The following is a 16,362-nucleotide window of genomic DNA, read 5'->3' on the forward strand; positions in this document are numbered from 1 at the left end:
TTAAATTATCAACAGTCCCCTCCCTTTCAGCATGTGACTGACCCAGGGCAGTGAACTAGATTCCCACTGCTCCATCTATATCATGTATATCCCTAGAATCATGTATTTATTTATATATATTATAAAGCATGTGATCTATACGTTTTTAAAAATTTATTTTTTAATGGAGGTACTGGGGATTGAACTCAGGACCCTGTGCATGCTAAGCATACGCTCCACTGCTGAGCTATTACCCTCCCCCCTATATTTATGTTTTGATTTACATATATGTAAATTTGCAGACTTTAAAGTAGGTAACTGGTTGTATCACCTGTGATGTATAGTAAATTACACGTCAATCGCAGCAATCCTGTGCTGTCTGACCAAATGCTCCAAAACCATCACTTTGCACATTGAATATTGGGTATTTATTCTCTTTTTGTCAAAGGCCTAGCCAGCAGGGCTTTTAACTGTAAATTTTCTATTCATTTTGTCAGAAGGGAGTAAAATTAATAATTTTAGTACATTAGATCCAAACACCACAAGATGTTCACTCTGCAATTTACCGTCTTGAGTGAGACAGCCACCCCACTGTGCCAGTCCTACTGAGGCAGGATTTAATTTTATTAAAGTAACTTATGAGAGTTTTCCTAAAACCCAATCACCCAAACTCAAGGAGCGCTTTTTGAGTAAACTAGGGAATGAATGAAGAACGCAAGAACCACTGGGTGCGAGCAGGAAACCCTAGTGGATTACAGCATTGCCCCAGTGTACCAGGAGCCACGCCCCGATGTGTGATCTTACTCTCATCAATAAACACCACCTTCTGCCCCAACTGCACTTGAACAATCTGAACCTCTGAAGCGGCATCCGAACCCATCTGAAACCCCCAAAACGCGGCTCAAGCGGCCGAGCACACCGGTCTGGCACCCACTGCGCATGCCCCGAACCCATGACCAACGGGAGCCTGGAGCGCTGGAGCAGAGGCGGGGCTATGTTATTCTCCGATCCCGTGCAGCTTCAAAGAACAGCAAGGACGAGAATTCGGCCACCGACCAATCAGAGCCCACGACGGTCCCCGGCGCCTATTGCCAGCTCCCGTGCATTGAGAGCTGTTTCGAAAATAAGGAATCGTGGGCGTGGTGAGAGTGGTTAAGATGGCGGATGTGAGAGAAGCCGGGCGCGCGATCAGAGAGTGAGGGCTACCCGAAGCTGGTGGGAGTCGGGAGGATGGGACGGGGATCTTGGGACAAGCAGGATGGCGACATTCCCCGTCCATTAGGGAATGTCGTGTTCCCCCGCCCCCCCGGAAATAAAAGGGTACGGTGCAAAATAGCCACACACACCCCGCAGTGGTACGATCCTGGTCTGCTCCATTTTGCGTCCCTCCCCACCCTCGTCATGGTCCGTTCCAGGCTGGAGCGTTAACAATCTTGGGCTCACTCAGTCAAGGTTGTGGGCGGCCCTTGGGACACAGACCGGGAAGTGGAAATGTCCAGAGTCACACAAACTTGGGTGTGGACCCTTCTGGTGTCATAGACTGGGAAATAGACATTTGGGGTCACAGATTAGGGTAGGGAGTACCCATTTAGGGAGACCGTGGTGACTTTGAGGGTCTGGGCAGAATAGGGACTGGGAGAAGACCTTTAGCTCCCTGGGTGGTCCGAGGTGAGCAACATAAACCTATAAAGGAAGGAGAGGGCTGGCTGGCAGTGTTTTCCTGTGCAGGTGGGAGGCGTAGGATAGGAAACACGTGGTGGCTGGGACCACTGAGGTTGGCAGGGAGGTCTCCAGGAACAGGTCATGGCCCTGGAGGAATATGACTGGGCCCACAGATTGGATCTCATACGGGCTTCGCACCAAGGAAAAGTAGAGAAAGGGCAGAGGGAACGTGGCTGTGTTCTGGGTCTGGGACCATCCACCAATGGTGATGGGGCCTGAACAGCTAATGGGGTAGAATGAGGAGAGGATTGGGGCAGGAGTAGGGAGAATGCTAGGCGGAGGGAAGGACATTTATTTATCCAAGTTACTCAGCCATTTTATGCAAACAATAAGGCATAATTATAACTTGTTAAGCTCTGTCCTCCTCACTCGACATGAATTGTCTCATTTAGCCTTCACAACAATCTGAACTGCCATTACTATCTCCACTTTATGGATGAGGGAACTGAGGCACTGAGAGGTTACCAGACTTGAAACAGCTGGTAAGTGCCAGAGCCAGGCTCCAGAATCTGGTTCCATCCACTAAGCAATTCTTATCTCTACAGGTATTTGCTTTTCTGTGCACACCCTGTCCTCACTCCACCCCCACCAGGACTACAGCATCAGTGAACAGTGTCAACACCTCTCTGGGAGGGGCTGACCCCTGCACACTCTCAGCTGTTTTTCTTCCCCCTTCCCCCAGGCAGGGGTGGGGAGGAAGAGAGGACAGGGGAGCCTAGTGGGAAGAGGACAACAAATTGGCATAGAGCTCTAGACTCTACAGTGAGCATTCAACTAGTGTTGACTGAGCTTCTGCAGGTGGGGTCTTGTGCTCTGTGGTGGGGATACGGCCATGCACAAGACAGACAAGAGGCTGGTTCCCACCTGCCCTGGGAGTGTGTTTAGGGACTAACTGGTAGGCCGACTTTGGTTGTCACAATGATGGAGGTGCTTTGGCATTGAATGGGCAGGGTCCTAAGACCCTGGGGGGACAGCCCCCCCACCACCAAGACTTGTAACGTACATGGATGTCATTCCAGGGTGGTCAAAGGAGGCCTCCTAAAGTGTTTCTTATGAAAAGGGAGCACTGGGTCTGAGGGTTGGGAATTGCTGTCTTCTTAGGCCTGTCCCCAGGAAGCACCCCTCAGTCAGGGGTACGGAGGACCACAAGGGGCAGGAAGGTAAGGGGAGGAGAAGGATGGTGCGGCAAAGGAAATTTTGCCATCTTGGCCTTGGTTTGTTCCTAGCAGTAGGACCCTAACCATGCCTACATCTCTTCTGGGGACTCAATCACGTGGTAGTGACCAGGGTGTGGAGGACACCCCTGTGTCTTATTACTGATGACTTGAGGCATGGCAATCAGGATCTTATAAGCAATATCCCCTCAAAATAAATCAAAATAAGCACAAGATATAAACAGGAAATGACTCTCCATCCAGTGACCCCTGGGGGTTGGCAGAGGGAGGTGATGGGGGAGCATCAGGTAGGTATAAGTTACTGGGTATATCCTGGTTCTTGGGGGTTCCTGGGTATTCACTGAATTCCTAAGAAGTAAGTTAGAATTTCTACTCCCTACTGTGGTGGACTGACCTGTATTTCATTCAATCCTCTCCTGCTGAGAACAGCCAGAAAAGCTGGATTACGGTTTTTGTTCTTTTTCAATCTTTTTGAAGGCCCAGGAGAGCAAATTAACTTTGAGGTCACCTCACCAAATACTGTCATCCAGTGAAGAAAAGCAAGAGTTGATGGGAACACATAAAAGTAAAATAAACCAGCCCCAAATTATGAATGCAGGTCAACAGAGCAATTCAATAAACTGAATAAGATGAAAAGTGACACTAAAATGATTAATAAATCACTGTATCCTAGAATGGGGAAATTCCTTCTATTAGGGACTAAAATAACAGGAATCTACTTGAGGTGATTTTTCTTTAGAGAAAAATTAAAGTTTTATTTATTTTTTTTTTGAAAAATAAAAATTTTAAACCTGTCTGCTCCTTTAAAGTAAGAACAGGAAATATACAACTTTTAAATGTTAAGCAACAACCAGTGAATGGGGCAGAGGTTTAACTCCCCCTGATGTAGACTTAAAAGGCACAGATCTAGGAGCAGAGAAAGAGAACAAAAGACAGAAAAGGGAGCAGAAGAATTTTATCTCAGGTTCCATGTGGCACTTAACAGTTTAGGAACTATGTCCCAGATAATTGGCCTCAGCCCCACCACTCCCAAGCTGTGTGACCTCAGGCAAGTTAGCTAAGCGTCTCTGGGCCTCAGCTTCCCTATCAGTAAAATGGGGATAGCAGAGAGGAAGGGTATACCTCAAGTGGTAGAGCGCGTGCTTAGCATGCACAAGGTCCTGGGTTCGATCCCCAGTACCGCCATTAAAAAAAAAAATGGGGATAGCAGGAATACTTACCTCCTGGGGTTGTCTGTGAATGTGAAATGAGTTTATAAGTGCGAGGCACTTAGAAAAAGCCCAGAAAATACTAAATCAAAGTAGTTATTAATCCTTTGTTCATTCCTTCAGTAAATGTTTAGTGAGTGCCAGAGAGTGGAGAGATGCCTCGCGCACACAGCTCAAGGAACATTGTCAACATGAATGAATGAAGTGGCCTTCTAAGGAAAAGCAGGGTCTTGCCCTGATGAACAGGCTGGAAGGGGCTCCAGGCCAGGAGGTATGAAATCACCTGGTGAGTTGGGGGCACCATAATCTGGATTGCGAGCGGGGAGGCAGGGGAAGGTTGGAACTACCACATCAGAAGGGGCTTGGAGCCCGGGCTTAGGAGAGAAGCTTGGAACCTGCAGGCATGGGAGCCCTGCAGGTTTCCAGGGAGGACTGTGGGTCCCTCCTCGAGATGCACTGTTTCCCCTCAGGTACCTGGGGATGCCGGTCACAGCCTAGACGTGCTCAGACCCCCCAAGCTGTGTGCCTGAGAGCTTCATGTCTCCAAACAGGAAACAGGCCCAGGGAGGGGTGAGGACTGAGATGGCATTCACCGGCATTATTAGAGCTACGCAAACCCTTATAATGCCCCAGTTCCCCCTTCTGAGAATATGGATGCCTACGTGGACAAGGAGATGTGTACAGGAGCGAACTGCCAACTGCAAAAGCCCAAAACAGCTCAGATATCGGTTAATGGGAGAATATGAATAAACAAATTATACAGTAACACATGAGAATACTATATAGTACTCGCTAACAACTATCGTTCCCGGCAAATAGGAATCTTAGTAACAGTGCAGGCGTGGAACATAGTGATAAAAAATATACACTTTGCACCCAGCCTGACTGGCATCGCATCTGGGCTCCACCACTTGCTAGCTGGGAGCTACTGGGGAAATCATCTAACCACTCTGGGCCTCAGTATCCTCGTTTCCCTCAGTCAAATGGACACGGTAAAATAGTGTGTGTTTCCCTCAGGCTGTTGGGAGGATTTAAATAAGTCACTATTTACAAAAGAGGTCAGAAGAGTGCCTGGCACACAGTTCAAGTGCTACCTGAGTGTTTTGTTAGATGAAAATAGAATGTTGAGTCCGGGAACAAAAACAAGTCTCAGAAGATACATAATTTCAAAAGTTCCAAAGCAACAACAGCTGAACAAGATGTCGTTTAGGCTATAGACCTGACACTAACACAACATGGTAAATCAACTATACTTCCATTAAAAAAAAAAAGATGTTGTTTAGGCATTCATATAGGCTATAAAATTCCTTTCTTACAAAAAGTGGATTATTAGAGGTCATTCGGGAGCTGCAAGGAGGCAGGGATAAGGATGGGGCAGTTGAGCGGGGTGTGTACCAGTTGTTGAGATCTCAGGAGAGGGGTGGGATCCCAGGGTAAGTGAAGGAAGAGCTTTAGCGCAGTGGCCCTTCAGCGCTCGGGGCCTTGGACCTCGGGCCCAGACTGACTGGGGAGGAAGGAGGCCGCCCAGCCCCATGACTGCCCCCTGCCGCAGTGCGCCCTGCAGATTTGCAGCAATGGCTGAGCCCTTGCCGCCAGCCAGCCGGAGGGAGGAGAGTCTGAGCCAGTCACAGGAAGATGGGCCACAGAGAATGAGAAAGGAGGAGGAGGCCAGGAGCTGGTGCAAAAGATAGGTCTAATCGGTCAAATGGAGGGAGGCCCCCATCTAAGGGAAGAGGAGGCCAGGCTCACTGAGGGGCCCCAGAGGACTTGTTTCCCTTGTGGTTTTTTGCTACTTCCTGTTCCCCTGCTCACTACGGAAGTTCCCCTTCTTACCCTGCACTCAGAGCCTAGCCCGAGAGGACAAGGGCAGGAGGCACCATGAGCGGGGGCCCTGCGGGAGGCAGGCCTGGGGGCCGCGGAGGCCCAACAGTTCAACAGAACATACCCTCCGCCCTCCTCCAGGACCATGAGAACCAGCGACTCTTTGAGATGCTCGGACGGAAATGCTGGGTGAGCTGGGGAAATCTCTCGGCCCTCCCTGTCTCCCTGTCCTCCTCTTCCTCTCCTCTTCCTCTCCCTCCTCTTCATCTTCCCATCCTCCCCCTCTCCTCCCTTCCGCCCCTTCCTGTCTCCTCATCTTCCCCATCCTTCTCCTCTCCTTCTCTTTCTTCCCCTCCTTTCCAGCATCTCCCCTCCTAGAATCCACTTACCTCCAGTCACCAATCCCAGGAAGATCTCGATGTCTATTCCCTTTCCCTCTGGCTGCGGCTCCCCCCTCAGAACCACGACAGCATCAGCCAGGAAGGACCAGGTCTGGTTCCCAGACCCTCTGACCAGATTCCCCTGAGTCCTGCTCTCCTCTTCCAGACGTTGGCCACCGCTGTTGTTCAGCTCTATCTGGCGCTGCCCCCTGGAGCCGATCACTGGACCAAAAAACATTGTGGAGCTGTGTGTTTTGTGAAGGATAACCCTCAGAAGTCCTACTTCATCCGCCTTTACGGCCTTCAGGTGACCCCCCTCCCCCCTTCCACTGGACAGACAACCCAGTTTTGAACCGATAAACCCACATCTGTGTCCACAGCCCTGAGCCCTCAGATAGATCAGTGAACACCTGGGCCCCAGAACTAAAGACTTCATCCAGGATGTCAACCTCTGGTTTGTCTTTCTAAATAAGTCTATGATGACAGTATTCATGTCTGGGGGATCCATAACCCCCAGTATGAGTATACCTCCTAAGTCTAATCTGTTCCACAAACTCCAAAAAAGAATGAGCACGATGTTTTTACCTGAGCCTCAAATCTGTTCTAAACTCAGCATTTTGGGTCTCAGATATCCCCCATCAAAACTCCTGAACTCTAGAATTTTACCTCACTCCTAAGTCATCAGTCTGTTCCGCAAACCCCAGACCTAAATATCCCATTGAATTTTGAACTCCAAATCTGTCCTTTTAAGCCCGCAGCATGGACCCCAGAATTCCTATACGAAAACTCCTGAACACCAAAATTAACTGTGGTTGCTCCTAAACCAAAAATCTGTTCCACAAATCCCCAACCTAAACTCTCCAGGCATAAACCTGAAATTCATCCTTCTAAACCCATAAAGGTAGACGCAGTAGTACCACATCAAGATCCGAGAGCCACTGAATATTGACTGGACTCCTAAGCCTTCACTCTGCTTTACAAACCTCAAATTGCACACATACTTCAACCCCAGCTCCCAATACTGGAGCCCTACCTGCCCAAATGAAGGCCCACATAAAGAGGGGGATTTGGGATGGATTCTACGAATGGGCTCAGTTTCCTAGGACTAAAATCCAAAATCCTCAAATTCAAGCCCCCAAGTCCCCTATCTAGGGCCCTGAACCCCAAATCCAAACCTCTCACTGAAGTATCTGATTCCCATATTGTACCCCAACTCACCACATCAGACCTCCAGACCCCCGACTCTCTGATGCTGAGCTGGAAATCACCAAATCAAATGCTGGGACCCCAAATTTGGCCACCATGCTCCCTGCCCAGGTGACAGGCCTGCCTCCCAGGGCACGCCTTGGTGCCAGTGTGCTCCCCACCCCTCTACCCCTCCAGGCTGGCGGGCTGCTCTGGGAACAGGAGCTGTACTCACAGCTGGTTTACTCCACTCCCACCCGCTTCTTCCACACCTTCGCCGGAGATGTAAGTGACCACCCAACCCCTGGGCCTCAGTTGGGGTGCAGGGAGGAGATGGGAAAGGTGGGGAGGGGCCTGGAAGGCTGCTGACCCCCAGGCGTGTGCAGGACTGCCAAGCAGGGCTGAACTTTGCAGACGAGGGCGAGGCCCAGGCCTTCCGGGCCCTGGTGCAGGAGAAGATCCAAAAAAGGAATCAGAGGCAAAGTGGAGGTGAGGAGGCCTTGAGGGAGGCAAAGAGGTTGAGTGGAGGTGAGTGCAAGAGTGGGGTGCTGGAAAAGCCCCTCTCACGGTTCTGGTTCCCAGTCCACCTATCTCTCCACAGAAAGGCGCCAGCTCCCCACTCCACCAGCACCGGCCAATGAAGGTGAGTCCTCTAGTGCAAGGAGTGAGAAGGGGCTAGCCCAGAAGACTGTGGCAGGGTTGTGATAGCTCTCTACCCATTCCTTCTTCCCAGAGAGAAGAGGAGGGCTCCCGCCCCTGCCCCTGCACCCAGGTGGAGACCAAGAGGGTGAGTGCTGATTCTTCCCTGTGTCTCTGGGTGGACAGGGTGGGTGGGAGAGTGAATAGATAAGCAGGTGGGGATTGGGAGGATGGATGAATAGGCAGGTGGGTGGAGAGATAAGTGGGTGAATGGCTAGGTAGATGGATGGGTGGGTGGATGGATGTGTGGGCAGGTGGATTGGTGGTGGATAGATGGTTGAATAGGGGGATGAACTGATGGAAGAATGAAAATATAGATAGGTATATAGATGCCTAGGTGGTGGGTGTCTAGATGTATAGGTGAATGGATGGGTATGTGGATAAATGGATGGATGGATGATTGAGTAAATTAATGAATGAGTGAGTGAATGAATTCAACAGTGAATAAATGAATAAGTGACATGAAATTTCAATCAGTGAAGAAAGCAATGATTGAATGAATGAGTGAATGAATAATTTAATAAATTAATTAGTCAACAAGCCAGTGAATAAATGAGTCAATACTTAAAGTGATAAGCATGAGTGAATAAATAAATAAATAAATGAATCAGTGAATGTCTGGATGGTTTGTGGGACCCATGCACCCACTTCTCCATAAACCCTACTTGGCCCCCTCACACACTCCCTCCATGACCATCAAACACACAGATTCCCCCAACCATCTTCCTATCTTTTGCTGTTATGCTTTGGCCAACCAAAAGGTAAGTGAGTCAATGGCCCAGTCACCCTATTTTCCCCACAGGCCCAGCAGCCGGCTCACTGTCCCTGGGGCTGGTGGCAGTGGACATCCAGAACCCAGACATCACAAACTCACGATACCGTGGGCTCCCAACAGTACCTGGGCCTCCTCCAGGTGATAAGAAACGCTCAGGGAAGAAAAAGATCAGCAAAGCTGATATCGGTGCACCCAGCGGATTCAAGTGAGAACCTCTCCCCAGTGGGCCCACGGATCCCTGGGGTCGGGGGGCAGACCAGCAGGTGGATGGGAGGAGAACTGAGTGGATGGAAGGATGGGAAAATGGATGGGTAGGTGAGTGGGGGAATAGGTAGATGAGTGGATGGGTGGGTGGGTGCAAGGCTGGGACTAGGGAGGGGCACCAAAGGCACCAGGGTTGCAAACTTTACAGAGGCAGTCCCTCTCCCCGTCATGCAGCTACAATTCATGATTCCTAGAGGGAGTGCCTCCTTAAATTTTGCTCCTTAGGCGCCTCACTCACCTCAACCTAGTCCCACCCTGGGTGGACTGGTGAATGAATGTATGGGTGGGTAGATGCATAGCTGGATGAATGAATGAATGGGTGGGTTGGAGACTGAAAGGATGAGTAAAGGGGAAGTGGGTATTTAGATGAATGGGTGGGTGGGTGATATGTGGACAGATGGATATACAGGCTGGTTCACAGACAATGTGGATGGGGATGGATAGGCAGCCAGATATGTGGACAGTTCACTGGATGAATGGACAGGAGTGTGGTTGAACGGGCAGTCAAGTGAGTCAATGGATGGAAAGATGGACCCATGGGTAGATGGGTGGGTGGATGGACAAGTGTGTGTGAGGACAGATCAGTGGACAATGGATAGATGTGTGTGGAGAGATAAATGGATATAGATCAGTGGTCTGAGAGGTGAATGTGAGTGTGGACACACAGATGGGTGGATGGATGGTGGAAAGACGGATGGCCAGACAGGTGGGCACCACAGCCTATGGACCCCTTCTAATTCCATAACTACTGCTCTCACTCATTCATTCACTTATGACTCATTCATTAATTCTGGCCCCTCAGAGTCCCTCTGCATGGGAGAGGGCAAGAGGGCTTCACCAGGAAGGGAGGGAAGGAAAAGCAGTGGGGCTTCAGTGGCATCTCTTCACCTCCCCCAGACATGTCAGCCACGTGGGGTGGGACCCTCAGAATGGATATGACGTGAGTAACTCCAGAGTCTTCTGGACCCCACTTAACCCCCACCTACCCTTCCATAGTCCACTGCTCCAGGCCTACCCCCACACCCCACCCTGCCCACACCCCTCTCAGATCCCTCTCTGGAGTGGGCCCTATGGTCATCTGTGCTCCTCCCCTGACCCCCACCTTATTCCCCCACCCCTGCTCCGGCTTTTTTCCTCCTGGCCAGGTGAACAACCTGGACCCGGATCTGCGGAACCTGTTCTCCAGGGCGGGAATCAGTGAGGCCCAACTCACCGACGCTGAGACTTCCAAGTTTATCTATGAGTTCATAGAGAACCAGGGCGGGCTGGAAGCTGTACGGAAGGAGATGAGGCGCCAAGGTGAGCCCCTGCCGGACACCCCCTTCTTCTCCAACCTGGCAGCTGATTTCTGAGAGATACATTGCCATCACTCAGTCCTCGTAGAAACCCTTATATGGCTTGAATTGGGAATTGGTCGGTTGGGGTACCCATTTTACAAAGAAGCAAAGCTGAGGTTCCGAAGAAAATCTTAATGAGAGCTCTGTGTTATTTTTCCCCCTCAGATCCACTTCCACCACCCCCGCCGCCATCCCGAGGAGGGAACCAGCACCCCCGGCCCCCTATTGGTGGGGGTAACAAGGGTCGCTGTGGCCCACTACCCCCTGTACCTTCAGGAGGTGCTCCGCCCCCACCAACTCCCCGGGGACCCCCACCCCCAGGCCGAGGGGGCCCTCCGCCACCACCCCCTCCAGCCACTGGACGCTCTGCACCCCTGCCCCCTCCACCTGCTGGAGCTGGGGGCCCGCTCCTGCCTCCACCACCACCGCCACCACCACCACCACCTAGCTCTGGGGACGGGTCAGTCCCTCCTCCACCCCCTCCTGCTCTGGCGTTTGGCGGAGGCCCAGCCCCTGGTGGAGGTCGGGGGGCACTTTTGGATCAAATCCGGCAGGGAATTCAGCTGAACAAGGTGAGGACTGGCGTGATGGAGGACTGGGGGTCTGGGCAAATCAGGATATTAGGGGGCCGGGGCCGAGACTGATGGAGGTCCTAGGATTTGGAGGTTCGGTGATAGGATTGGAAGGTTGGTGGGGAGAGGTGGGCTTGGAGCCTTAAAGGGGACTGGAGTGTGTGGGAGGAGAAATAATGACAGAGGGATGGGAGAGGTGCTCCTCTCATTGACCCTGAACCCTTTGTGCTGGACCCTGCTTGCTGCAGACCCCTGGGGCCCCGGAGAGCTCAGCACTGCAGCCACCACCTCAGAGCTCCGAGGGGCTGGTGGGGGCCCTGATGCACGTGATGCAGAAGAGAAGCAGAGCCATCCACTCCTCAGGTGAGAGCCTGCCCTCCCCCACGAGCCGGCCATTTGGAACCCATCCTGCCAGGACAGTGACCCTGGTTCCGAGGGCTATTTTCGGCCTGAAAACACCCCGGATGGTCACCATCAGTAGTAACATTGGCCCCATCTGTCGATGACAGTATTAACATGAATCTTGTATCAGTCTTTTTTGACAATGTTAACATTGTCATTATGTAACAGTAACATGATTCACTCTGTCTTTGACAGTAATATTAACACAAATGCCAAGGTATGGCCACAATATTAGCATGAATCCTGTATGTTCAGTAGTATTAACATTAGCCCACTATGTGGTCATAATATTATAAAGAACTCCATCTTTGACAGTAATATTAACTCTAACTCTGTGTGTCAACAGATTAACATTAGCTCATGATATGATAATATTATAATTAACCCAGTCTTTTTACAATAATGTGAACATCCATCCCCTAATGTATCAACAATATTGTCATTGTATAACAAGTATGTGAGGGTAATGTTAACCTCAACCTATTATGTGACAATAATATAATTAACTCCAACTTCGATAATACTAACATCAACCCCAGAGTCTGTCCACAGAATTAACGTGAGTCCAGTGTACGACAGTACTATAACAAGCCTCATCGTTTTGTTTGTTTTTGGAGAGGGGAGGTATTTAGTTGTATTTATTTATTTATGGAGGTACTGGGGATCGAACCCAGGACCTTGTCCATGCTAAGCATGAGCTCTACCACTGAGCTATACCCTCCCTTCTACAAACCTCATCTTTTGACCATATTGTAATTAACCCCATTATGTGTCAACAATGTTAACATTAACCTTCTGTGAAACAATAATATTGTAATTTACTGCACCTTTGCTAATATTTAAATCCACCCCATTGAGTGACAAGCCTGTTAATGTTAACCCTCTGTGTGATAATAATATCCCAACTAACTACACATTTTTCACAATGTTAACTTCAACTAGAGCCCAGACTCCAGCTGTAATCACTGTCTTGTCCCTAACCCTCCCTCCTCTGAGGGGGCCCCTTCCTCATCCAAGACACAGGCCCTGGATCTAATTTCCAAGCAGGAGATCTCAGCCCCCCAGAGCCCTGAGTCCCAACCTCCCAGACCCAAGTAACCCCCGTCCCCAGGGCTTTTGAACCCTCCTGCCTATCCTGAGTTTCACTCTTTCTCTCTCCCTCCAGACGAAGGGGAGGACCAGGCCGGCGATGATGATGATGACGATGAATGGGACGACTGAGTCATCCCCACCCCAACCCTTCTGCCCTCGCTCCCCCTGCAGCTCTGCCCACCACCCCCACTCTCAGCTTCCAGGCCCCCAAGTTCCGTTTCTCTCCCACCAACCCCTCCAGTGCTATTATCTCTGACTGGACCCCCCACATTGGCCCTTGCAATAGGCAGGGCCCTTTTTATACAAAACTTCTCAGTTCATCTCACTCAAGGATGGTTTAAACAAAAATAAAATAACTGTCTTTTTGTTTCTCTAAACCTTAGTTCATTCATATTCCCAATGTGGGAATTTGGGGTCCTTTACCCCCAAAGTCTCTTTTATTCATTTATCCCATTTCATGAATTTAACCCTATATGTATCCATTCGTTCATTCATTTGTTCCCTCGGCCATTTAGCCTGTACTTCTTTGTCTCCTTCTGCCCTTCTTTCTTTCCACAAATACCTATTGCCAGGCACTACTTTAAGGGCTGGGGAGAAAACAGTAGGGGGAAAAAAACAACAAAAATTCTTGCTCTTGTGAAGCCGATGTTCTAGGGGAGGAGACAGACAAGAAACAAGGAATTAAATAGAAACAAAAGATAGTTATAGATCATGATAAGTGCTATGATGTGCTGAGGGGAAGCGACATTGAGACGGAGCATTCAGGGAAAGCCGACTGAGAGTTACGCTGGACCTAAAGCGAGAGGAAGCAACAGTGCGAATAATTGAGGAAATGGCGTTCCAGGCAGTGGGAACATCCAGTGCCAAGGCCCTGAGGTGGGAAAAAGGTTGATGTGAGGCTGAGCGTGGTGAATGAGTGAGAGAGTTACTTGTTCATTCACTTATCTTTTTAAAAAAAACGTTCAGTCAACACAATATTAGGTCAGGAGAGTACTCAATGGTCAGACTTCCCCACTCTCTGTTTTAAAATTTGGTTCTGCCCAGTTCCCAGTGTAAACCAAGTCCTGGACAATGGCAATGGAAGGGGCAAAGACTTAATAATCGGATAGATCTGCTCTAGAACCTGGACAAGATGCTTCACCTCTGAGCCTCAGTTTCCTCATCTATACTATAGAGGCAACAATATATAACTTATTTCCACCTGGGATCCCACTGGGTCACTGGCTCCCTCTAGAACTTGCTCTCCAGGAAAAGAAGGCACAACTCAAAACTATTCCCTGGTGTTGAAAGCTGTTTCCAAGGGAGTCATTAGAAACTTGTACATCAAAGCCTAGAATAGAGGTGCCTACCCTTCCCATTCAGAGAATGTTTTGCCTATGTTTTCTTCTAGGAGGTTTATAACGTATTGTCTTATGTTTAAGTCTTTAAACCATTTTGAGTTTATTTTTGTGTATGGTGTGAGGGAGTATTCTAACTTCATTGATTTATGTTTGGCTGTCCAGTTTTCCCAATGCCACTTGCTGAAGAGATTGTATATTTTCTCCATTGTATATTCTTTTCTCCATTGTATATTCTTGCCTCCTTTGTCAAAGATTAATTGACCGTAAGTGTGTGGATTTATTTCTGGGCTCTCTATTCTGAGCCATTGATCCATATGTCTGTTTTTGTGCCAATACCAGGCTGTTTTGATTACTGTAGGTCTGTAGTATTGTCTGAAGTCTGGGAGTGTTATTCCTCCAGCTTCGTTCTTTTTCTTCAGTATTGCTTTGGCTATTCTGGGTCTTTTGTGATTTCATATAAATTTTAGAATTATTTGTTCTAGTTCTATGAAAAATGTCCTGGGTAATTTGATAGGGATCCCATTAAATCTGTAGATTGCTTTGGGCAGTATGGCCATTTTAATTAATTCTTCCAATCCAAGAGCCTGGGATATCTTTCCATTTCCTTAAATCGTTTGTAATTTCGTTAATCAGTGTTTTATAGTTCTCTGCGTATAAGTCTTTCACCTCCTTGGTCAGGTTTACTCCTAAGTATTTTGTTTTTTTGGATGCAACTTTAAAAGGGATTGTTTCTTTACTTTCTTTTTCTGATATTTCATTGTTAGTGTAAAGAAATGCAACAGATTTCTGTATGTTAATCTAATATCCTGCTACCTTGCTAACTTCTTTCATTATCCTTCACTCCCTACTCCACTCCCCACCCCACCCTGGTCAGGTCCCCTGGGCGAGCACTGAGTCTAGGAAGGTCCTGTCATATCACTTCCCCTTCCCCCCCAGTAACCCCTTCACCCTTGGGTGGGCTTTGCCCTGGGAAGGACCTTACGTAACACAACCTCTGAATCCCCCGGAGCACCTGCTAGAGCAGGCACAGACCTGGGGTCAAAGAGTTGACTGTGGGCAAGTTGCTTGACCTCTCTGGGCCTCCATTACTTCTGTCTTTAAAATGAAGGTAAAAATGCTTACTTCAGGTGGTTGTGGCAAGAATGACTGTAGATAGTGTCTGCAAAGTTCCTGGCTCCTTGTCAGCATCTATAAGCATCAGATGCTGCTGCTGCTGTCATTACTATTGTTATCCTTTGGGTATTGCTGATCCTGAGTCACCACTGATTATAAAACGGATCGTTAAAATTTTATATATCACTAAGAAAGCTGAAAAAGTACTGCCAATGAAGTTACAACCCACCAGCACCTGTGAGATGCAGCCTCATTTCAGAGATGTTGGAAAATTAAATGCTTCTGGAGCCCTGGTGATGTTGTTTCTTAACCTGACTTCTGGTTCCACGTTTATGTTCATTTGTAAAATCTCCTTACACAGGTCATGCATCGTCTGTGTGCTTTTTTTTTTTTTTTTTTTTTTTGTATGTGTGGTATACTCCACTATGAGGTTTACATTAAAAAAACAAGTCCAACTTGTGCAGTTTGGAATGGATTAAACCTTGTATTGGCTCCAACACTGGGCAAGTATACACAGTAGACATTAAACTAATGCTGAATGAACAGATGCGTGGCTGGGAGTAGGACAAAGTAACAACAGGGTAGCCTCTTACTTTCAGACCTCCTGAAAATGTGCTAGTCCAGAAAGATTCATTTTCCAGGTGAGCAGGAGATGCCCACCCCAAGATCACTCATCTGAGGTTTTACAGATTTAGAAACTGCCAAAGGTCCCACCCTTTAGTAAACAGTAGAGCTGGGATTGAACCCAGGTGTTTGGGCTCCAGAATCCATGCCTTTACCTACTGCATTATATTGTCTGGGGAGGGCCAAAGGATGCTCCCCAATATCCGTAAACCCCTACATCTTCCCCAGATACAAGCAGAAAGTGGTCATGCCTTAAACCCCTTTTGTGAGCTGGACAGGCCTCCTGGACTCCTGGGAGTGGGAGAGTCCCCGCTGCCCAGGGAGACTGGGGGCATATAAGGACCAGCATCTGATTCTGGTCGAGAATAAGGGAGGGAAGGGGAATCCAATGTTAACTGTTCCACTCATGGTAAGAAGGGGCTAATGGAACCTCAGTCTGACTGACCATTTCTCCACCCAGCTCACAGCTGGACTGGCAGGCACCGAATAACCGTTTGGTTAACTGTATAACCGTTTGGTTGACTACATAACTCATGGACCGACAGGGAGAGGGGCAATTTGAGGAACTGACAATGTGGTTTCCTGCTGCACATCTAACTGAATTACAGCCCGCCTGGGACTGGCTGGGGGCGGTGGCCTGACAGTGCAGAAGACAGGCAGCTTCCTGAGGGACT

At 48.9% G+C, this 16,362-nt stretch overlaps 1 protein-coding gene across 4 annotated transcripts; it reads left to right on the forward strand.

Moving 5' to 3' along the window:
• Positions 1-992: 992 nt before the first annotated feature.
• WAS (WASP actin nucleation promoting factor) lies at positions 993-12,988 on the forward strand. 4 transcript variants are annotated; one of them, XM_032475161.1, is made up of 14 exons: positions 993-1,121; positions 4,208-4,355; positions 6,047-6,094; positions 6,452-6,592; positions 7,669-7,755; positions 7,857-7,959; positions 8,072-8,113; positions 8,204-8,257; positions 8,972-9,149; positions 10,106-10,148; positions 10,354-10,507; positions 10,711-11,117; positions 11,366-11,480; positions 12,685-12,988. In XM_032475161.1, exons 2-14 carry the CDS (start codon positions 4,284-4,286, stop codon positions 12,738-12,740), a joined length of 1,500 nt encoding a protein of 499 aa, XP_032331052.1. In that variant the 5' UTR covers positions 993-1,121; positions 4,208-4,283; the 3' UTR covers positions 12,741-12,988. The 4 variants fall into 4 exon arrangements, with proteins under 4 accessions (XP_032331052.1, XP_032331053.1, XP_032331051.1 ...); XM_032475162.1 differs by lacking the exon at positions 993-1,121 and adding an exon at positions 2,094-2,183 and having other exon boundaries at positions 4,208-4,370; XM_032475160.1 differs by lacking the exon at positions 993-1,121 and adding an exon at positions 2,094-2,183.
• Positions 12,989-16,362: the final 3,374 nt, after the last annotated feature.

Source organism: Camelus ferus, chromosome X, assembly GCF_009834535.1.
Source record: "Camelus ferus isolate YT-003-E chromosome X, BCGSAC_Cfer_1.0, whole genome shotgun sequence".
In the NCBI taxonomy this organism is placed as follows: domain Eukaryota; kingdom Metazoa; phylum Chordata; class Mammalia; order Artiodactyla; family Camelidae; genus Camelus; species Camelus ferus.

Bases quoted from the DNA above. Each gene is read 5' to 3' on its own strand.
- WAS (XM_032475158.1), top strand. From the start codon at position 5,963: ATGAGCGGGGGCCCTGCGGGAGGCAGGCCTGGGGGCCGCGGAGGCCCA. The intron at 8,258-8,971 runs GTGAGTGCTGAT...TTTTCCCCACAG, and splicing joins CCCAGGTGGAGACCAAGAGG to GCCCAGCAGCCGGCTCACTG. The intron at 11,481-12,684 runs GTGAGAGCCTGC...CTCTCCCTCCAG, and splicing joins CAGAGCCATCCACTCCTCAG to ACGAAGGGGAGGACCAGGCC.